The sequence below is a fragment of the Manis pentadactyla genome, chromosome 5, assembly GCF_030020395.1.
Source record: "Manis pentadactyla isolate mManPen7 chromosome 5, mManPen7.hap1, whole genome shotgun sequence".
Classification (NCBI taxonomy): Eukaryota; Metazoa; Chordata; class Mammalia; order Pholidota; family Manidae; genus Manis; species Manis pentadactyla.
Genome location: NC_080023.1, coordinates 58,712,288 through 58,735,566, shown reverse-complemented (window position 1 = coordinate 58,735,566; position 23,279 = coordinate 58,712,288). Strand labels below are relative to the sequence as shown.

Below are 23,279 nucleotides of genomic sequence, written 5' to 3'. Positions count from 1 at the left end.
CTCAGACTTCCTATGAAATTTAACTCCATTTTGCACATGGGGAAACAGAAGATTAGCAAGGATCAATAATTCAAAGTCACAAGTGGCAAAGTCTATATATAAGTACAAGATCATCTGATTTCCAAGACCTTACTCTACCTACACAGCCCAATGCAGTATCCCTAGCCACATATGGTTATTTAATATTTAGGTATAATTCAAGTAATTTAACCTTCTGTTTTTTGGTAACACTAGCCACATTCCAAATGCCCAGTAGTATTGGACATACCGGTACAGATCATTTCATCATCACAAAATTCCATTAGACGACACTGCAACCATTATACCTATTATAATTTAATGGTCACCTCAATACCACCCCCTTTTTCATTAACATAATTCTCTCAAGTAGAATTTGAACAGTTGTTTTAGAAAAAGGTCACTCCAATCTGTGGGTCTTTTTAGGAATAGATATGTTATGTTACCTGGTCTTTTTCCACTAAGAATACATGTCTGTGTTAGTAGGTATTTTTCTATCTCCTGAGTTATAATGGCTAAGTAGGATTCTACTGTATAGCTGCATTGTGTGTACTGTATCTGTCTACCTAGATATACCATATTTTTATTTAACCAGTCTCCTATTGGATTTAGGTTGTTTCAGTTTTTCAGTATTTTAAACAACTTTGCCCTTATAGCTAAATTTTCCCTTCACCCATAATTGTTTGTTGAAAGTAAGCCCTTAGAAGTCAATCTGCACATTTTAAGACTCTTAGTACCTATTGACAAATTGCTCTCCAAAAAATATTTTACCAATTTACTTCCTAAGAACATTTATACTGACTTGTATGTACACCACTCCAGAGCTTATAAGCCTATGTAAGCCTTCCTTATTTTAATTAGACCAACTAGGAAAACTAGTAATGCACAAACTCATGATTTCTTTTGTAGCTGCCTGAATACACAGTAAAAATCTGTGACAATTTATCTACTAAGAACTCTAAGTTTAAGGACTGTTGTGAAGAAAAAACACCCATGGACATTTTTATGTGCATTCACTTCATGCCAGCTGCCCAGCCCCCTCAGTTGCCAGATGTTGAGTTGCCCACAAGTAAACATGTGTGTGACAAAGAAAACACCAAAGCCATGGATCAGTGAGTAAAATTGATTTGAGTAATTGTTTTCTTGACAGTATTGATATTCACCAGCATTAGATAACAAACTACACAGAATGGTGAACATTTATCCATTTTCAGCCAAGAACTAAAATATACCATGGGTTGCATACACTGCAAGTTGCATATACTACTAGTATATGCATACTCATGGTATAAAAATATTTCACAAAGCTTGAATTAACAGGTCAGAAAATCAATTACCAGTATTATAAAGCAGAATTTAGACTGAAACTCTAATTTATATCTAAATACTCATCATTTTTATAAAGGACAGTTCTATGAAGTGAAGTGGATACACGCTTATATAGATATGTCTGTGTGTGTGTGTGTGTATATAATAGAGCTTTAATTCAGTATTACCTAGTCACAATTCATTATCGACTTCAATGCAACTATTAATAGTTTGCATTTCAATAGGAATATTGTTTGAAATCCAAAACCTGTTGCAATGTTTTAGCTAAACCTTTTTTTTAATAAAGATGCAAAAGCCAGGTGCTCTTTTATAGTAGATGTCAAATTTCAAAACATGACAGACACACAAAGCAACCCAGGTTAAATAATATCTCCTTTCTCTCTCATGCCAGGTATGTGTTTGACCTAAGTAGGAAGAATCAAGTTCCAGAAGTATTCCTCAGTAAAATACTTGCACCAACCCTGAAAAGCCTTGGTGAATGCTGCGATTCTGCAGACTCTACTGGCTGTTTCAATGCAGTGGTACTATTTCTACATTGTCCTTACCAATGCTGGAATAAATCAAGGGTTGGCAAACTGATACACAAAATGTGGCCCAATGCCTGTGTGTACATGGCCTGAGATAAAAATGGTCTTACATTTTTAAGTGGTTTGAAAAATATTTTTTGGACACATGAAAATTTTTTGAAACTCAAATTTCAGTGATCATGAAGTTTAATTAGAATATAGCCATATATTAAGGTTGTATATAAATGATAATTTAATAAAATTTAAAAAAGAATATAGCAGTACTCATTGTTTATGGCTGCTTTTGTGCCATATTGGCAGAGTTAAATAATTACAACAGAGACTATATATGGCTTATGAGACCTAAAATATATACTGTCTGGCCTCACATAATGTTTGCCAATATCTGGTGTAGAAAAACTCCCCTACTGATACATTGCATGGAATTCTGATTTAACATCTCCTGAAAGAGTGTTCCAAGACAAATAATTTTGTTATGTAATTGTTTTCTTGCAGGGCCCTCAACTGAAGAAGGAATTATCTTCTTTCATTGACAAAGGACAAGAACTGTGTGCAGATTATTCAGAGAACACATTTATTGAATACAAGAAAAAGTAAGGGACTTGTTCTGGCTGTTTCCTCCAGACTTATCAATAATACTAGCCTGGTATTGTGATTTGGAAGTACAGTTGAAGATTTATGATGTGCTAACTGAGCAATAAAAAAGAGAGGTATGATTAAGAGTTTTAAAAAGCAGTCAGAATCTACATTCTGTGTATGAAGAAAGTGAGTTCTGTGGAAAATAGGTCACGTGTATCAGGTGAGCGGTCATTAGAATACAGCCCCAAAAGTGTAATTTACAAGATCTGAGGGATTTGATTCAAAAAATACCAAGTTGACCCATATAGTTCATTCTTGTCCTAAAGCTATCTGTAGATGCTGCTTTAAATAATTGAGAAACTATAAAACTGCTGAAAAATGGTATATAACTTTCATGACATTCTGTCTGACAAGAGGACACACGTGTAGTGCTGATCACCAGCATGTATTCTTTATAAATTGGAAATACACATGTCAACCATCAATAATGCTGAACAATAGCATGTTTCTTAAGAAAGCACTTCTTCTAAATAGGTGTTAACTCTAAAATAATAGGCAATAATGAAAGAAGTTTTACTGTCTCTGTTGAGACCATATCATTCCCAACTTTGTTAAGTGAATTTCTTACATCTATTTCAAATCATCTTGATCAACATAGGTCTCAAGTCAGCACAAATCAAACTCCACAAAAAGACAATTCTGAAGTATCCCAAAAGTAGGACACTTATTTCAATGATGTCCATGAAGTCTGCCTTAAAAAAAGCTCTAAAGAAAATGAAAAATTGTGAAAAACTGAAGTTCAAAAGGTTGTTTCCCAGTTAATTATATAATTAATTTTCCAATATTATGAAGTCAGTATAGACTGTAAAACAAATATTGCAAGATTAAGTACTTTGCCAATAGTTTTGAACTCCAGGATTGCATGGAAAATATAAATTACAATATCTTCAAGGACTTGATTTAAAAAAAACAGTGTTAGCCAATAGTTCATTAACATTCTTGTCTGATGATTGATGATTTATATAATATTGATGCATTAAAAATGTCAATGTAGAATTAATTTCATATTATGAAATTAGAGAAGACTGAGACAACTGAGCAACAGTATTTGAATCCCACACCCCCATGCCTGTTTTCAGTTCCGTCCCCATCCCGAGTTCCTTCTGGTCTAACTTTTCCCTGCTCCCAGCTGGGGTAGTTTCATTTCAATAATAGTTTTATGAACAAATTAGTCCATCTCACCCTCTTGCACTTTCCCAGCATCTACCTTACTAACCCCAATTCTAGGTAAATTTGGGTCTCTGTTACCTCCCACTGCTGGGATGGCAAGTATTTCTTGGAGAAAGTCATAAAAACAGCCTGAGTTGTCTCTTAGGAGGGTAGAGAGTTAACCAAGGCCACAGGCCACTCCAACCAGGATGGAATCAAGAGAAGTCCTAGCACTGTCTTAAAAGTGAGACGGAGAGCAAGTTAGTGGAAGAGTTGGAGACAGGAGCCAAAGTTTCTTACCTTGTATTCCATCACAGCTGGTTGAGAAGTGGGGGAAACTGTAAAATATGAGAGAACAGAAAAAGTTTTAAAATGGCATAAAGTTCTAGAAGGGAAATATTCTTTAAGGAGCTTGAAATTAAGATCTGGAGAGAAGATGAAAGGTCTGGGAGAACAGAAGAGGAGCCATCCATGGTGATGTGACTGAGTGGACAAAAGGGGAAAGGCTGGAATTCAAATTCAGCAGCAATCTGTATGTTTACTTTCATGATCTCAAAAAGAAATGGAGATCTTTCTTATCTCAAACTGAGTCACTAAGAATCATTCCACAAAGATTTCCTTGAAAAGAACTATTTCTGTTTTCATCTTTCATTGCTAATTTAAAAGCAAAGGATCTAAAGTGGCTATCATTTTGCACTGCAAATGTGTACAAAATACATCTGGTAAAACCTTACATAAAAATGGTATTTCAGATTGGCAGAGAGATTAAGAGCAAAATTGCCTGATGCCAGCTCCACGGAACTCGAAGAACTCGTTGATAAGCGCTCAGACTTTGCCTCCAAATGCTGTTCCATAAACTCACCTCCTCTCTACTGTGATTCAGAGGTCAGAAAATTTAACCCTCTACTTAAATCACTGCACAATATTTTAAGAACTTATGTGTTCAGAGTCACTCATGTCTTTGCTATTGAAATGCCATTATGTGGCAGACTTTTTCCTGATAATTTCATTGTAAAGATGACAAAGAAACAAATGGCTATTCCCATGCCCTGCTAATATAAAAGCAAACCGAAGCACTGCAAAAATCATGAAATTTTACAATAACAAAAGTGTTTGTGAATACAGGCAGCAAAGTGTATTACACTGTTTTTCAAATTGTAGGCTGTAACCTATTAACAGCTTTTTTTAAATGCAAGAAAAGAAAAATAGAGTAGAAATAGCCCATGTCACATAGTGAGGGCGTTTCATGAATTTTATTTGATATATATGTATATGACATACATGCATGTATGTACATACAGGTATCAATAGGTGAATTGATATACTTTTAGAAAAAGGATCATACTGCAATTTGTCTAAATTATAATCAAATTTTGCTTTAGTGGAACACAAGAAAAAAAAGCAACTGAGGAATTACTAAAAGTCACATAAATGTAGAAAATAACATAGTAAAGAAACAAGTTGGAAAAAGATTTGATATCAAAATGGAGTCATTTTAAATTACAAATTTTTCTTTAAGACACTACCAATTGGCTTCCAATTCTGAAAGCTAAAGAAATTAGAAGTCTTCCAAGTTCCCTCTCCACTCCTCCTGATGTCTTGGTTCTGAGGTTCCTATTTAAATGTTGATCACCCCCTGCTCCTGTCTCCCACCTCCTCCACTCTCCTTCTCTCCCCCAGCTTCTATTTCCCCTCTCTACCTTCAACTTATTCACATATTGCCAGATCATTTATTTTTTACCTTGTGCATAACACAGGCAGTTCTAGCCAAACCTTTTGCTTTCTCTGATAGTTGATTATCTCATCCCTTTCACTGCATCTGTGCCCTACTGGTTTTGACCTATAAACCCCAGTGTGAAGCAGATATTTTGTGTTCTATCTTTATGTAAACTGAAGGTGTGAAGGAGGGAGGAGAGCCCAGTTTAGTCTGGATAGGCCCATGGTCAGTACACCTGTGCTCTGAAGTTCTCTTAAGTGTCTTACACTAGGATTTCCTCCATCAAGCCAGTATCTATCCTATTCCATGGGGAAATGTTTTATTGGCCTTTTTCAGATACAGTAAGCCCATTTGCTCACATCCTCCATTTGGCCTATTACTCCCCAATAGTCATTTCAATTATTTTGAACAGTCAAAAGATAAACACAATACTTCATGTCATTCACTGCCGATTTGGACTTATTAGTGACAATTCCAAGAACTTCATCATCTCACTCATTCTGTTTCTGGAATACAGAGGCAGAGTTAAGAAACAACTCTATGCTGTACCAAAATACTTTGCTCACCTCTTTCTGAGGTTCATGGTAAGTCATATCCCTTCCCTACTCTGGCAGTGGTGCTAAGATTATTTTACTAGATCTTACTATTGTTGATTTTGTCATGTTAAGGAAGTAGGATTTATGATCCATTTTTGATCCATCACTTTTCGTGTCCTTACATAAAAATAACTGGAATGTAAAAGTCAATACTAATCAAACTAATGTTAATGCCAATTAGAAATCCTTTTATATAAGTTAAAAAAAAGAGGTTCAAGAATTTACATGAAATTTTTGTCCATACAAACCACAAAAGTAACCAAACCTGGTTTCATTATTCTATTATTTTTCTATTTTATTTCTATTAGAGCACATTTGAAAATATCCAAGAACTAAATAAAAATCATGAAAGTTTAAATATCAGAAAAAAACAAAGATCACTTAGTGTAACTTTTCACTGAGTGGATTCCTTCAACCTCCAAAAATACCTGTAGTCAATTCATTTGCTCTTAAAGGTAGCTTGTCGCACTGCCACATAGCTTCATGTATGAGGACATTCTACGAGTTAAGCCAAGATATTCCCTTTCTGTCTCATGTGATTTTCTCTACCAACTAGCAAATGTCTCTTCCCTGTTATCAGTAGCATCTCTTTTATAATTGAAGTGGCTCTTTAAAAATTAGGCTGTGTAAAGTGTGTGTGTGTGTGTGCGCGCGCACACGCACATGTTTAAGTCTGGGCTCCATATACCAATTCTCAGTATTTCAGTGAAGTTCTGTCCTCTGCTGTACAGTGCCTGACAGCCTTGATTAGTTTGACAAACTGAGCTACATCACCTCGTTCATTTTTCTTCTTTATATCCTCAGAGATTCTTATTTCTAGTTTCTACATTTACATTTCAATTACAAACCTATTTGTTAATCTTGCTTGTAACAATTTTTAAAGTCAATTCCAGAAGGAAGTAGAGTAGAATAAAAGCCTGTTTTTAAAATTCTGTTGAGAAATATATCATGTTCATCTTTTATTAAAGTTCAACCTATTGAGATCCTAAATAAAAACTGGAAGAGTCGAATTGTTAGGATATTTTGATCACTATTGGCATTAAACGTTTGCCATGAAACAACTGAACAGTCCCTTCTTTTATTACCAACTTGCTTTGAGTAATAGAAAAGCTGAATTTAGGTTGCCTTAGCCCAAACAAAATGACCTTACCTGAAGTTTTTGCCACCAGCATAATTTGCTGAGGGTCTCATTCAGTCATTAAAAAAGGTCTTTGGTGGGTTTATTTTATTTATCCTCTGTCAAAAGTAGCATGTCTATAACCCTTTCCCAGTCCCTTTATCTGTTTATCCAAATACACATTTTCCTTTTTTCCATCACACAAGACAAATTGAACTTTATGCATAAAATGCATGCTACCTTTGAGTCTCTTGCTTTTTGCTGAGTTGCTTCTCAGTATATTTTTCATTATAACATATTGCCAATTTAAAATTTTATTTCAACTACAATGATGAATGAGAAGGCAGGTTTGTGACTTTATTTTTTTCTTGCTTTACAATAAGTAAATTTATAGCAGTGCTGCTCCTGAGTAGCCATGCTTTCAGTAATGGCTAAAGATGAATGGTGTTGAGAATACTTGTGCACATTCGATTATTTAGAGCACTCAGATCAGATTCTCTGGTGTTTCCATTGTATCTTCCTATGTTGATCTCATAGCCAGCTCAGCAAGCTCACCTCTACTTTCTGACTCTGTTAAGGCAAAATCTAAGCATCCACTCATCAATGCTTAGTGTGAATATTTGTTCCATTACCCTACAATATTTGGGCTATAATCTATTCTGAAATCACCTTTTCCTATATTTGACTGACAGTTTTTCTCCTTAAAGGTAATGCCCGTCTACTACATTCACTCCAACTTATATCCAGGGATCCATTTCTACCTGCCAGTTTAAATATACTTGCTACAGCCATTTGAGGAATAGCAAAAGGAGCTTCTGAACATAATGTTTCATTGTGTGGTGACCTACCCCCTACCCTCACCCTGACCTTGAAATGACTAGGAAATAGAATCACCAGTGTAATTTTCTTTTGGTTTCACCATGGCACTTTCAGAACTGTTTTTTTTTTTTTTTAACTCCACAGACACCCATTGACTGCAAAAACAGTTGCAAAATTAGATTGAAATTTTTTTCTCTCCCACCATCATTCAGACAAGGCATCCCTATTCATTCTCCCAAGAACCTATTACTATGCTTCCTCTAAGATGTCCCAGCAGAGTGTTAGTGGGCACTAACTATGACTTCCCAAAGTTTTAAGAACACCACTTAAAATCTTGAAAACAGACAAATGCAAATAGCCAAGTGGAAGCTGGGCAAAGAGGAGACCGACTGACTCTCCCCTTCTCACCCCCTTTCTTCTTCTCTCTCATACTTCAAGGGAAACTGGCATATCCACTATAGTTTGTTACGTCTTTCAGATTTTGTCATCCTCAGTGCCATAGCTAGCATTTATTAAGCCATTACAGTATCTTAAGCAGAATACTAAGAGCTTTGCATGTATGTACTTATGGAATAATCTAAAACAATTCTAAATGTTAGGTACCATTTTAACTCCTCTTTTACACATGAGTTGAGTAAGATACGATTTTCCTGTCATGTAATCTTACATAAGTTTATTTCATAGGAGTCTGTTACTCTCATTTCATGTCATTGTTATAGACTTTAGCCCTAATTTAGTTAATGACTAAAGCTAAGTATTGATACCAAAAGACTACTGTAGACTGAAAATCTTAAATTATTGTTAAATAGCAAAAAAGGTACCAGATCAGTAGTATTATCCTGAATTCCATTCATCCCACTACCTTGGAATCATCTTTCCTTAATTATTTTTCTTTTCCTTCAACAATATCTTTTTAATGGTTCTAAAGTTCCTTATCTCCTAACCTTAAAAAACAAGATACTTTAGACACTACTCCCTAGCTATTTTGCTTTTCCTTCCTTTTACAGCCAAGACTCTTAAAAGATTAGTATATACTCTCATTTTTTACTCCTCCTGTCAATTCCTCAACCCTTTGCGGTATGGCTTCTGATGGCACACACCACTAACGACAAGGTCACACTGACAATCTCCTGGCTAAATCCAGTAAACATTTTTCAGTCCTCAATGGCCTTCTCTGCAGGACGCTTGATACCCACAACTACTCCTTTCTTCTTGAAGGAATGTCTGGCATCTGTATTATCATATTCTACCTTTGTCCTCCTATGATTTGTCCCCTCTCATTCTGTTTCACATTGTCCTCTTTGAGCCATCTCTTAAATTTGTTTTCCAGAGTTTTTTCCATTGGTCTTCTTCAATTTCCACGAAACTGCATTTCCCCCAGTGTTCTCATCCACAGAAATGCCTTTAATTTCCAGACATCTACCCCCATCTATGATTGTTCACCTCAATACCATGCTTTCTGTCCAATTGTTTATGGTGCTCTGCTGTTCCAAACGAACTTCAAACTCAATGTCTGAAATCTTCCCCTTAAAACCTCCTCTTGTATTTCCTAAACTTATGAATATCACCACCATTTAGCTCTTGTCCAAGATAAAAACCATGATCCCTGTTTTGCCTTTTTTTTTCTATATGCATTCAATTAAATTCAAAACCTTATAAATTCTAACTTCTCAATATCTCTGCTCCCACCTCCTTTCTTTCTGCTTATTGGTATTTAAATTCAGGCCAATATGTTACCTGGATTACAGCTTCCCAGTTGGTCTCCTATCTTCAGTCCTTCCCCAGTACTTCACACCCCAACTCTATACTAAGGTCAAAATGACATTTGTAAACACAAAATGGATAACATGGTTGACCCTTGAAACTGAGGGGGTTAGGGGTGCCAATCCCCCATACAGTCTAAAATCAACATAAAACTTTTGACTCCCCCAAAACTTAATAGCCAAGTGTTGACCAGAAACCTTATTGATAACATCAATTAACAAATATTTTGTATATGTATATATACTATATTCATACAATAAAGCTAGAGAAAACAAGTGTTTTTTCAAATGCTTGCAAATCTCCAAAAATAATTTCCAATGTACTTATTTTTAAAAATCCACATATAAGTGTTCTCACACAGTTCAAATTAGAGGGTCAACTGTATACCCCTCCAATTTGTCTCCACTGCTTCCAAAATGAATTGTTTTTTTTTTTTTTTACTCAAGAATTGATTCCTTGAGGAAACCTTTGATTTCCTCCCCAACCTGATCCACTATTACTTCTTGTTCCTCCAGCTTTGGTTGTCCTGAACTACTTGCAGGTTTCCAAGTATATTAAATTTGCTCTTACCTCAAGGTTTTTGCACATGACTCACCCCACATGGCCCTATCCTCACTCCAGAATCTGGGTGAATCTTTCGTCAAGCTTCAGGATTCCATTTAGACATCACTTTCTCTGGGAATCCTTCCCTGGCACTCAAGCTTTTCTGTTATCCCTTAACATTCTGGACATATTCAAAAGTTAGTAGTTACTCTGTCGTCATTTTTTTCTTGTCTATATTTGAAACACTAAACTCTTCAAGGGGAGGGACAATATAAAAATGTGAAGTATGACAAGTTTAATATAAAACTGCGTTTTGACAAGAATCCTTTGCTTTAAGGTTCCAATTTGCATATGCCTTCTGTATGATAGTCTACAAATAAAATACTGATTACTTAGATGACATCCTTTTTCATTTCAGATCGACACTGAAATGAAAAATGTCCTATAAACCTGATCCATGTATACTGTCTTAGGTAAGTATAGTTTTTAAAGCAACAAAGAACCCAGCTTTGTACAACATATTTTAAAAATCATAGCATGGGAAGAGGACTATGCAAGTTATTTATTCCATTATCTATTCAAACTCATTTTACAGATGAGAATATTAAGCATATGAAAAGTTAAAGAGTTTACACAAGTATACATAACCAACTTCTCGCATATTTACAAGTAGAATCCAGGTCCTGAGCCTGGTTGTATATTCCTCATGACCTCACATCTAAGATGACAGTATGGAGATCAATACAGGGATTCTGATACACTCAATAGAAAAAAAAAAATGTTTAAACAGAGTCCATCAAGTCTTAAAGATAACATAGCAGGGTTCTTAGGAGGAAAGAAGCAGTCTTCAAATTAAAGCAACACTGTTGAAATACTGTCACTTGCTTCTTTCAGATATTACATTTTTACCCTTTAAAAAATGCCTGATGGAGATATTAAGACCATAAAATAATTTAGACAGACCTCCATACTTTACATTTAAGGTGAGCTCAACTCTGCACATTTCAACAAAATATTTTCTCTCAAGATTTAATTGTGTTCATTTTAGAGATATTACTTCTGAGATTAAAAAATGATGAAGACAATGGTTTTGGTTTATCTCAGACCTTCACTGAACGGAGGCTTTTCAATAATGTAAAATTTTTATTTTGCTGATTTACTCACTTTCCCCAACATGATACGGACACAAAAGCCACTGACTAATAAAATTAAATCATTCCACTATATTTAGGCTTTCAGCTATCAACTACTGAGTCATCTGAAACAGTAAAAAAGAAAACACTCAGAGGCAGTACGATAGGGTGGTCAAGGAACTAGCTGTCACCAATTCAGATTAGATTCCCCACTCCAACTATTTTTCTTTGTGAACTTGAGCAAGTTATTTATACTCCAAAGCTCAATTTCCTTAAGGAAATTGCAATCTCTCTCTGCACTGTTGCAATGACTAGGGAGATGATGATACATTATAAAATAGCAGTGGTAATACTGGCAAAGTTCTTCCTGCTGCTGCTTCTACTGATGATACGAATCCAACCTGAAACAAGTTGCCCTTCCTATATATTCCTGTGCTTTGGTATACAGATATTATGTCCTAAGGGGAAAGTAAGTTCTCTGAATAATTTCTGGGGGGAAATTAAAAGCACACCTGAAACTAATGTCATCAATCATACCTCCAAAAACAGTAAAAGCCAAGTACTTGCAGTGTAAATATTTTAGAGATAAAAATTGTATCTGGTCTCTGTTGCTGCTAAACTATTTCTTGTCATCCATTTGAATTAATCCAGTCTCCGTCTCAATCTGTATTAATCTTTATAGAGTTAAAAATCCCAATGTACAACAGTTACCTCGCCTCTTACTCTTCAAGATATCTCAAGCTTTAATAAGAATTAGGATTATTTGGAAAACTATGTGAAAACTCTGCCCCTGAGTTTGTTTTCACTGGACCATGTTACACTTTAGGAACTCAGTACTTTTCCCTGGTGTCTCACATATATTCTCTCAGGCTCTGGGAGCACGAATTGAAATAGCAGAGGTTATCCTAAGAAAAGGGGCAGCAACACTAATTTGATGGATTAAGAGATTTTTTTTTTAACCTAAACTTTCAGAAATACTTTTAACACTAAGTCAACAGATGAACTCAATTTTTTTGATGATATTAATGAAGATTCTAATACTGATTCTTCTGCTTCAGCCATCTGCTTTTCCCCTTCTATAAATTTTTAAAAATCATCTCTTCTGTATTAGTCAATAATTTCCTATGGCCTTTAATTAGTCCTTCAATTTCTGCATCATTCAATTTTTGGCTACCCAAACACATTTCAGTCATCAGTGGGAAGCTCCTAAAATAGAAATCACTCACATATTCCTTCTTTAGATTTCAACAACATGCACTGACTCTTCTGAGCTCAATTTTCTTCACTGCCTGCTATTATAATCATAATATGCAATAACAAAGGGCTACCAACATTGTTGTATTAACAGTTGGATGGCTTTGAGAGAGCAAATACCTTGCTCACAAGATTGTAGGTCTAGGGCACTTGATATCCATAGATAATGGTGCCACAGCCTAAGTGTTTTATTAGGTTTCTAGAACACTGCCAGCCAGTTGTGGCTTTATAGGACAACCCTGGATTCATTCAGTTAGCAGCAGCATTGCCCAAAAGTGACGCAGTCCCAGTCATGAGCTGCTCTGGACCCAGGACTTAATGATTCCAAACAGCGTGAGCACTTTTTCCCCCAGACAGACCAGTCTTTTCAGCATATTGTAAATTGCTTTAGAATATACCCATGTCCTTCTATGATTTTTTTATTTTAATGGATAAGCTCTTCAATGGCAGAAGTGGCACATGTCATTTAATGGAAAGCAGTTCCTCAAACTATTAAACCCACTTCGGCTGGCTATGTATTTCTTTTCATAGAAAGCTTACCCCTTTTTAGAGACTTGAACAACTTTTAGTAGATGAAGCCTTTGTCTCAAGGTGTACTGAAAGATGGGAACACCTACAATTCATGTCTTCCAGTCAACAGTTTAATGCTATTTCATTTTTAACTGAAGTCTTATTATATACTTGGGTTGTGATCTTGACCATAGGTTCCCTTGACTTTTTTTCTTCAAGCCTCAAAATTGATTATGGCCACATTTGCATGCCCCATTAGAGAGGGAATTATTGCCTCTTAATTCCCACAAAGCCAGTTATCTTTTTTCCTTCAGCTTTGGGAAAAGTGCTGCAAACAGATAAAGGAGTTGGCTCATGCTGCAGAATCACGTTGGATAGAAAATACTACCAGAATCACACTCCACATGGCCACGTGCCTACATAATGAGAGAGACATAAGGGAGCAAAGCACAGATATGTCCACCATCTCATCCTCACTCCAAGGCTTAAACTCACTGAGAGCAATGAAAAATGGAATTTCTTGCTCTGTGCAAATAGAATTATGGTATGACCCCTGTAGTGTATGGGAGGGAAAAGGCCAAGGGGGAGACACATTTGCTTCATTATAAATTAGAAGGTGATTTGATAAAACTCACACTCACTGTTTTACTTAAATAACTACTGAACTATACCTCAGTCCCATGACCAGGGAACCTCATGTACTATTGATTGCTGCTTTGTTCTGCCTGCAATTATTCATTCTCAGAGCAGGAATGCATCACTAGTTCAAAGAACAAGAAGAACCTGTGGGATGTACCTTGGCATAACAGTGATGGCTTTCTATACAGGTCTTACAGATTTCTTACATTTTTTATTCTGGACCTATCAGGTGGGCTGTAGTGACATATGGGTCATGCTAGACAAATTTATCTTTAAATATAAAAATAACTTGACCTTGTATGTACCTGTTAAGCAGTATTATATTATCATCCATTAGCTCTGCTTTTCTAACATTTATTTCCATTATTCTCATAGACCTAGAGCTGGAACCACCCCAGGAATGACATCTGATAGCCGTCCCCAAGCAAACCCCCCTGGGGAGACAGCTGGGATACTCCCTGCTTTTTATCAGCAACAATATCTCATATAATGATTTGCTATCAAAATAAATTGAAATATAATGCAACCCATAAATGCCACTGAGGCTGGTGTTACAGTGTTGATCTTCAGCACCGTTCCTGTGAGTGTCCCAAAGATACTGCAATAGATGGCGTCGATTTCATAAGCCCCTGCTTTTTTCTAGAACATTGAGAATCTACAATTTCCAACACCGAGCTCCATTTCCCTGTTGCCTTACAGGCTTAATAGGTACCATTAAGGAAAAGTTAGCCAGCCTTCCACCATAAACAGCCTGAGATAGCTCACTTCTTTACACAAAGGTGGGGGGAAAAAAGGAACCCTCCTGAGAATACCTTCTTGCTCCCAGCTGCAAGTTGTATGGCAGCAATTAGGTAGGCTCTTCCTTGCAAAAAGAAAATCTCTGTGGCCTGAAGTGTTTGGTTTTTTTTGTTTTTGTTTTTTTACTAAAGATAAATCCTCAAAGCAATTTGAGTCAAAGTTCTAAAAATATGATGATTTCAGCTTAATTTACAATATATACAGACTACATATATTCTTTCTGTGTGTCTTCTTTGCCCACAGAAAAAGGTGTTCTAACTCAATATATTTTGCTTTGAAAGATATTTTCAGCATAAATAACTTTGTGAAACCAATACCAATAAGTCAAGGAAAACCTTCCATATGTATAGTTAAGGAGTCTGAATTCAACTCATGGTAGATGTAGATGGTAGAGATGAAGCACATTTATAGCAAATATAACTGGAGTCGCATTCACCAAATTCACCTCCTGGTCACTCCTCACAATTCTGAGTCTCTGCAAGGAGCATTTCATTAAACCAGGTCAATGCCCAAGACGTCAGCTGCCAGGGACTGGAAAATGAAATGCCTGCCCCCTCACAGCTTCTGTAGTAGAAGATGCAGCCCTACCTCCCATAAAGATTCCAAACTAGGAAATTCACCTCACACAGGGAAGTTCTTCAGATGCCATGCAGTAAAAAAGCAATGAGCTATCCACCACATATTTACGATTTAGATCTTTAAAAGTTTTTCCTTCCAAAATTACCTCACCAAAGCTTCAAAACCAACTCTGTGAAGTAAATACTTTTGATAAAAATACAAGAGGGAGATTCCATAAAGGCAAATGAGCGGCCTCACATAACAGTAAAAGAACAAAACAGAGACTTAGTGTTCAACTCCAGCATGCCATACAAGATTAATGGGCATACTTGAAGAGTGTGTTCCCTGATCAAAATAGTTTTGGGAGCAATGTAGTCTATCTCCCTTTAAGAGTCACAATTTACCATATACAATTTAATATTCCCTAAATTTAACCACTCACCCCCTTTGGATATCATCCAGAATTATTGCTGAGAAATTAATGTTAGAAAGGTCTACTCTGTTCTTATTTTAAAAATTACATTTACACTGTTAAGTACTACTAAGTATTCCAGTTTGGTCAAGTATTTTTATGCCTTTCCAGGCATTTTGTCACTAAGTATTCAATAAACATCACATGATTGAGTAGTACTTTCATGTTTCCCCCGCATATATTTTCCAGCAAATTCTGAACACCTTTCACCATTTTTTATACTAAGAATTGCTGACCCAAATATTCCATCGTTTGAGTACAGGAATTTAATTTTTAGACTTTACATGCATACTCATATCTGTATTTGTTCCACTCTATAGGAAGCAGAGATCTTTTGAGAAGATACTACCAAAATTTATGCTTACTTCTTATACTTCTCTACATTAAAAGAGATGTTTTTAAATTTCCATCTGTCAACCATAGCTGATTTTACTACTTAATGTCTACTATATGGGTAGTTCTCTTTTTACACCTTAAATGTCAACTTTTTCCAAAAAATGGGGCCCTCACCATAATAGAAACCAACAATACTTTGTTTCTATGAATAACATTTAATAAAGATTATGCCAGGGATCTCCAGGGAAATAGGAGATAGAGAAATGGAGAAACTTGTTTTAAGGAATTGACTTACACGATTGTGTAGCTGACCAGTCTGAAGGCTGTAAGGCAGGCTGACAGTGTGGAAACTCACACAGTTTTTCCACATTAAAGTCTTGAGATAGAATTCTTCTGCTCTGGGAAACCTTAGTTTCTACTTTTAAGACCTTCAACTGATTGGATGACACCAAGCACATCATCAAGAGTGATTGCCTTTATTTAAAGTCAGCTGGTAGTAAATGTTAATCACAGCTACAAAATACCTTTAGAGCAATGTGTAGGCTAATATTTTGACTAAACGAATGGGCACCACAGCCTAGCCAAGTTTACACATAAAACTTAACTGTCACACAAACCTTCTGTCATTTTGTTGTCCTTTACAAAGCTTATAGTCTTTCAAGTTTCAATATTGCCTGTGTTTTTCTGAATCCCTAAGTCATTCCACACATGATTCTAAAGACATCAATCACCTAACAACCATTGCCTTAAATGGGCTACTCAGGATTAGTGTATTAATACCTCCCCTGAAAAACAAAGCACTTTTTGGAGATTTTAATTTGAAAACATACTCTAAGAAAACACATTAAAATTTTTCTATTATGTCTTTTTCTAATTATGTCATTTAATTCAAAAGCAATATACTCTAATGAAGCAATAATTTAAGCAACTTTATAGTTTTCCCAATTTCCATTTGGAGATAGATCACTAAAAATAAATGAGAAGGCTTAGAATATTGTCTTTTTGTGCTTCTGTTCTCCCTTTGAGTGCAGCCCTTCCCAGCACAGAATTTTCACACCCACCCAACCTACAGACAAGTGATTCTCAACCCTAGCTGCATATTAGAACCACGTGAAGAATTTTGAAGGCAGGAAAAATAAACAGAAGAGTTGCCCAGGACCCCGTCTCAAAGCTCCAGATTTAATCAGTCTTAAATGCAACTTGCTGTGCAGCTTAGTCTACAAATCACTACTTGAGAAGCTTGGAGTCCTCACCCAAACTAGAAAAAGGAGAGCACCTGAGATCAACTAATTAAGTACCTGTTTGCTAAATGGATTATACCAGCAACATAAATTTCTAGCACTGTTTTACGTCAATCTGCCCTTGCATTATGAGAATTTTGTCAATTATGGAATGAAATTTTTGTATTCCATTAAAGAAAACCCAGTCACAGATAATCAAGTCAAAAGATGTCCTTTCCCAAGGGCTATTTTACCCTTGCCCATTTCTTCCAGGATCTGAGATATTCTTCTCCCATCAGACCAGGAAAGTACCTAATTGTACCTAAAAGTATTATACTCTTGTTTCATAATTTGTGTGTTTTTTTGGCAAATTGTAGTTAGCAATTAACAATAATACCTACTTACTCACCCCATACCTCAGGAGTTGGGATTCTGACATTGCTTCTACCCCAGTAAGAAAGTTTCTAACAATGATTAGGTGACTGTGTCCTCACTCTTCAGTATCAGAAGTAAGTATGGGTCTTTGTATCTGTTGTGCGCAGCACCATGGAAAGGCCTTAGGAAGGAATGCCTCCTTCAAACAAAAATCTTTGCCTCCACCTTGTGCATGGCACATGTAAATGCAGATGGATGTGCAGACACCAATTCTGAAATCAGGCTTTAATAAAATTAATAGCATGCAATCACCTGGAATGTGCTTACTTTGTGCTGCAGCTCTACTGGTACAGGAAAAGCTTGGAGCCAAGTTAACAAGATACAGAATGTTCAGTTTTATTTTCAGAGATTATAACAACTGTGTCAACTTGGCAACTTTGTACATGGGAGACCAGATAATCCATCTAAATTTTTCATTTAGTTCCTGAGAATGTTTAAAACTTTGAGAGAAATTCAACTCATTTTTTCTCTTAAAAGATAGTGTGAGTCGTGGAATATGACAATCTTCTCACTATTAAGCTCCAGCTAAGATTGGGTAAGAAAAAAATGAAAAAAACAGTGCAATAGTTCATTTTCTACACACTGTATTACTTCTTAAAGGATATTCCTACATTACCTCATCTAATTGACCCTCAAAAGTCAGGAGCATCCTTTCTACCACATTCTATTCAGTAAGTAGTGCAAAGACCCACCCAGTTTCAAGGGACAGGGGGTTACATAGACTGTATTTTTGAATGAATGGAGTATCAAAATATTTGCAGATGTTTTAAAACCACCATCTACACAAAACTCTTAGACCAATGCATTTGTCATTGGCAGTGGTCATGCAGAAAATGACAAAGCTCTCCTAAGGCTGGGAAAATAATGTAAATAGAAGCCTAAATCAAATGTTAACCTGCTGTGCAGAAACAAAATCACCAATATTTCTAAAAACTATTTTCCATATCAGTAATATGAGAAGTAGTTCATAGAATGAGTTTGAATATTATAAAACTAATCAGATTAAATTAGGAAACTAATGTAGAGTCAGAATAAGGCCAAAAATGCTATAGACAACATAGAAGAGAAAAAAATGAATTTTGTCTACAGGTTTTTCTCATCCAGTTTGTCATACAAATGGCTCGTTGTCATTTCATGTGTTCCCAATTACAATGTCTAATATACTCATGTTAAACCAATAGTTATACTCAACCATTACTCTAACTTCTAATTGGTTGTTTCTACGTAAAAGAGCAGAGAATTACATTGTAAAGGATCATCAGTTATTAACTCAAAAGACTGCAATGATGAAACCTATGATTAATTTTAATCAAATAAAATCATACTCTCATCAACTGTCATTTACATAAAGTCAATTATATAACTTTTAATTAGCACAACTCAATTCTACAATTGTTGTTTCTCTAATCAAAGGCATGGTCATCTAATGCAAACACTTAAGAAAGTATACTGATGTAAAAATTTTACATCCACACTGTTATTGCCATAAATTCAGCATAGGTCATTGTTTTTAAAAATATGTCTTTCAGATCTTCTAGTTCTTAGCTATTCCTGAAAAACAACCATGAAGCCAGGATGTGCAATGGTTTAGTTACTCAGCTGAAGAGCAGAGGCAGTCCTCTCAGAAGCACCTGTCTGAGAGGCTGGGCAACGCCTCCACTCCTCTGCTTAAATTTTTGCAAGTATATGGGAAATACCAGACAAAGGATTGGATTTCTACCCAGTAACTCAGGCTATCAGAGCACCTACCACAAGCCTAGATCCACCCAGAGCTTCTGGTGTGCTGGGAGAGCAGTGAGGGCCTCACGATTCATCATTCATCTACTCATAAGGATTTGAGGCCCAGGAAGGAAGGTAAATGACCATTTAAACACCACTGTCTCTTGACTTGCAAACCTAGAAGATGTGAGTTTTTTCCACTACTTTATATGAAATATGGTATAGTTGACCCCTCCTGATCAGAGATCAATTTGCACAACTGCCAGGCCAGAACACAATTTGTACAAAATAGAAACAAGCTTTGTATCTTGCCCTCTTCATCCTCTTTTTCTCAATAAAAGACTCATTTTGCCCATTTAATAAAATGCTAAGAACATCAATGGCGGGGACTTTTCAGGATTGGGCCCTTTTTCTATATACAGATAATTAAGTCAACACATTACTTGATTTTAAACCCAACCAGAACACAACTTTAAAACTACAGTACTATCCATACTTAGTGAGGTTTCATTAAAAGGTCGCATGTTTTGCCTAGTCACCATCCACACTTCCCAGCCTCTGTTTTAGGTCTCTTACCCTCATTTAATAGCTGGGCTGGAAAGAGGGAACTTGTGATTCATATTTGCTTATTGCAGGTAGTACAGAAAGGAAAGGGATTTGGGAGAAGCTAATCTCTCTTTGCATAACCCACAGCTCATTTGACTTCCCCAGCAGAAAGCTCTCCCTTGCACCCATGTTAGGCAACAACTATACCTCTTCAGAGTTTAAACGGAATTTCATTTCTTTTTTCAAAACCTGAATGGAACATAGTATTTGACCAATACCTCCCTTAGACCCAGGCACACAGAGCCCCAGCTCTGGGCACCCCACTTAAGGGCACCCTGTTTAGCCTTCGTCCAGCCAGGACCCTCCACATAAGACCAGGCAACCATGGGGTCAAAGGGACACGGCCATCCAAGGATCCAGTCTTCCTCCTTTCAGACCTCACTTTGTACCCAGGATGCCAGACTGCCATGTAGACTCCCAGCACAGGCCTCCTCTCTAGGTAGGTAGACCACATTGTTGGTGGGCCAAGAGGCAGTCGTTTGTTTAGTCATAAGGGTCACGGTCTGTGCGTGCATGTGTATGAGACCATCACAGAGCTGGACAGAGAGGGAACTAGGAAGGAAAACAGGGACAGGCCATGGGCTGGAGGCTGGCTTTCTGCATTCTGTCAAGTTCCGTTACAGAGTTCAGGGGAATCTAAGGTTTTTAAACTTAAACCTGGATTTTCAGGTTGTTATGAATGTATATTTGCCAAGTTAAGAGGATAGAACATATTTTATTTACTTAACAGCTTGTCAGCTTGATTTCAAACTTTCACATATGTAGACATATGCTCTGTGGGCCTCCGTTTATACTCTTACACCTGAATCTGCAGTTTTCTGTCAGGCCTGCATTTTATAGGTACTGAAATGGGTCAAGTAAGTGACTCCATCCCCTTTTCTCCACACACAAAACCAGTACACAGCCTCACCCGAACAGGTTTAACAGCATCAAATTGCACCCTAGCTTATCCTGGAAAAGTAAATCGAGCTGCTGGCCCTCTCTCCTCCAAATTCAAGCTTAGTAAACTGGTAATGTGAAAGGAAACTAATATGATGTGAGGAACTAACAACCATAATAATAACAATTTTGAGAACACTTGGAGGGTCTGAGGCCAAAGAATCCCCTACAGGCTGTCTTGAGTTGGGGACATTAGTAGAAGAGGGAGGTTGAATTGTAGTGGATTCAACCTTAGGCAGACAAAGAGGAGAAAAGCTTCTAAAAAGTGCTCATGCATTCAGAAAAGTTTAAAATCCTAATAAAATTATAAAATACAGTCTGAATAAGTGAAAGGACAATCCATGCTCTAGGAGTGAATGACTCACTATCATAAAAATATCAATTCTCTTCAAATTTATCTATAAATTAAATGCAATCCCCCTTTAAAATTCCAGATGATATTTTTTTATCAGTCACTTAAAGTCCTTATATGAAAATATATGCAGAAATATAAAAGTCTACAACAAAGAAACATAAAAAAGAAGAGTGATGTGTGGAATGTACATAACTAGGTATTAAAACATAATACAAAGCCATATAAACAACACATAATAAAATAATATGCAAATAGTTAAACACAATAGAAGTCCAGGTATATATAGGAACTTAAAACACTATAGTAGTCACATCAGAAATCAATACAAAAAGGTTAGATTATTTTGTAGATGGTGTAGAATTTTGATACCATATGTAGAAAAATTAAAGTGGAATCCTATCAAACAGCACATACCAAGGTAGACTACAACTGTAGCAAAGACTTTAAAGTAAAAGAATAATTCTCTGGAGTTAAGAGAAAAAACTCAGGTAAATGTATTCTTAATATAAGGGTTAAGAAATGCCTATTCCTATTCATGAAAAATTCAAAAAGGACAAACCATAGGCAGAGTATTAATCAACTCTATTATATTAAGGAGCTGTGTTCAACAAAGGATAGCAGAGGTAAAGTTCACAGACATATGCAGATCAATAATGCATTTGTAACTCTAAAACCAACAAAGCAGTAACATTTAGAAAATGTAACAAAACCCATGAATGAAAAAATTAAAATGCATCAATCAAATGAACAGGTGGAGCAGAAGTATTTTCAGAGTGGTTACCCTATTTTATATAATATGTAATGGTGGATAAATGACACCATGCGTTTGTTAAAACCCATAGAACTATAGAACACAAATAGTATGCATGCAATTTTCAAAGATTTCTCAGGAGGTCAAGGATCCTAGGAAAGAATGCAGACTGTGACAAGAGAATCTCACTGTATTACAGACGTACGAAGCAACTTCACCAAAGAAGCTGGGGAAAAAGGTGTCAACCTACACAACTTTAGAAATAAATGGAGCCTGTATGACTAAAGGCAAAGAAACTACCCATTAGCACTTACACCAGTTCATCTTATTTCCTCTGGGGATATGTGTTAACAATTCTGTTACTGCTCTACGTAAAACAGGAATTGAACAATTAAGTGGAAGATGGCAGTAGCCAAGCTTCTCATAGGTAGAATGAAAATTTACAAATAAACAAGAAGAGATTGAAATTATCCATGTGGCAATGGATTAGAGTGGGAAACACCTGGCAATGGATTAGAGTGGGAAACACCATAAGAAGTCAGATGCTTACACAGAGAAACATTTATAGATGTGCACATATACAGGGGTTAGTATATATACATATGTTTGTTTGCTCTAAAAGAAACAATAACCCTGCAACAATGAATACACCTAGTACTTGGATCTTGGTTTCTAATACTGTTCTCCAATAAAAGGGGCTAGGAATCCTTGGAGAAATGGCTATTCTAAGACTAGAGGAGGAAATATTCAAAATGAGCTTAGACAGTTTTGCAGTGCTTGAAAGAATGAACATGATCAAAAACAGAATAAAACAAAACACAAAAATTAGGGTAAGTCAAAAGGACACAGGAGCCAATATAAAGAGTTCCCAGTGGTCAAAGCTGAAACAAAATAGATATGGTAGCATTGGATTATAATCCAAAGTATACAATGAAAGTCCATAAATCAGCCTATACTACTATAAATAAATGGTTGCTTAAATTAATAAATAAGAGAGAAGAAACAAAATCCCCCTGCAGAAGAATTACAAATGAATTGTTGAGATAGTCTGAGATAGTCCCCCTTAAAGGGTGGGGAGCATAACTTCCCACTCCTTAAATGTGTGTCTTTGCGTAGTGACTTCCTTCCAAAGAGTACAGCATATAGAAGCGAGGAAACGAAACTTTATAGTGGAGAAACCTGAAAAATACTGCTTCAGCCAGGTGATCAAAGTCAACATTAATAGTCGCCAATCATGTAGATAGTACATACCCTTGATATGATGGAATGAAAGTGAAACTTCATTTCTGTGTTATTCCTCCTAAGAACTTATAAACTCAGTTTATTAATGAGAAAA

The 23,279-nt window shown here is 36.1% G+C and overlaps 1 protein-coding gene across 2 annotated transcripts in view; it reads left to right on the top strand.

Moving 5' to 3' along the window:
• The window catches only part of GC (GC vitamin D binding protein), a 38,743-nt gene extending 19,086 nt beyond the window's left edge, over positions 1-19,657 (top strand). Inside the window, exons 8-13 of one of the 2 annotated variants that reach the window (XM_036878973.2) lie at positions 928-1,130; positions 1,739-1,868; positions 2,370-2,467; positions 4,415-4,547; positions 10,637-10,691; positions 19,103-19,657. In XM_036878973.2, the coding sequence (XP_036734868.2) occupies positions 928-1,130; positions 1,739-1,868; positions 2,370-2,467; positions 4,415-4,547; positions 10,637-10,666 (594 nt within the window). In that variant the 3' untranslated portion in view covers positions 10,667-10,691; positions 19,103-19,657. Of the gene's footprint in view, positions 1-927; positions 1,131-1,738; positions 1,869-2,369; positions 2,468-4,414; positions 4,548-10,636; positions 10,692-14,129; positions 14,289-19,102 lie in introns of those variants that run through there. The other variant, XM_036878972.2, reaches the window with a different exon arrangement.
• Positions 19,658-23,279: the final 3,622 nt, after the last annotated feature.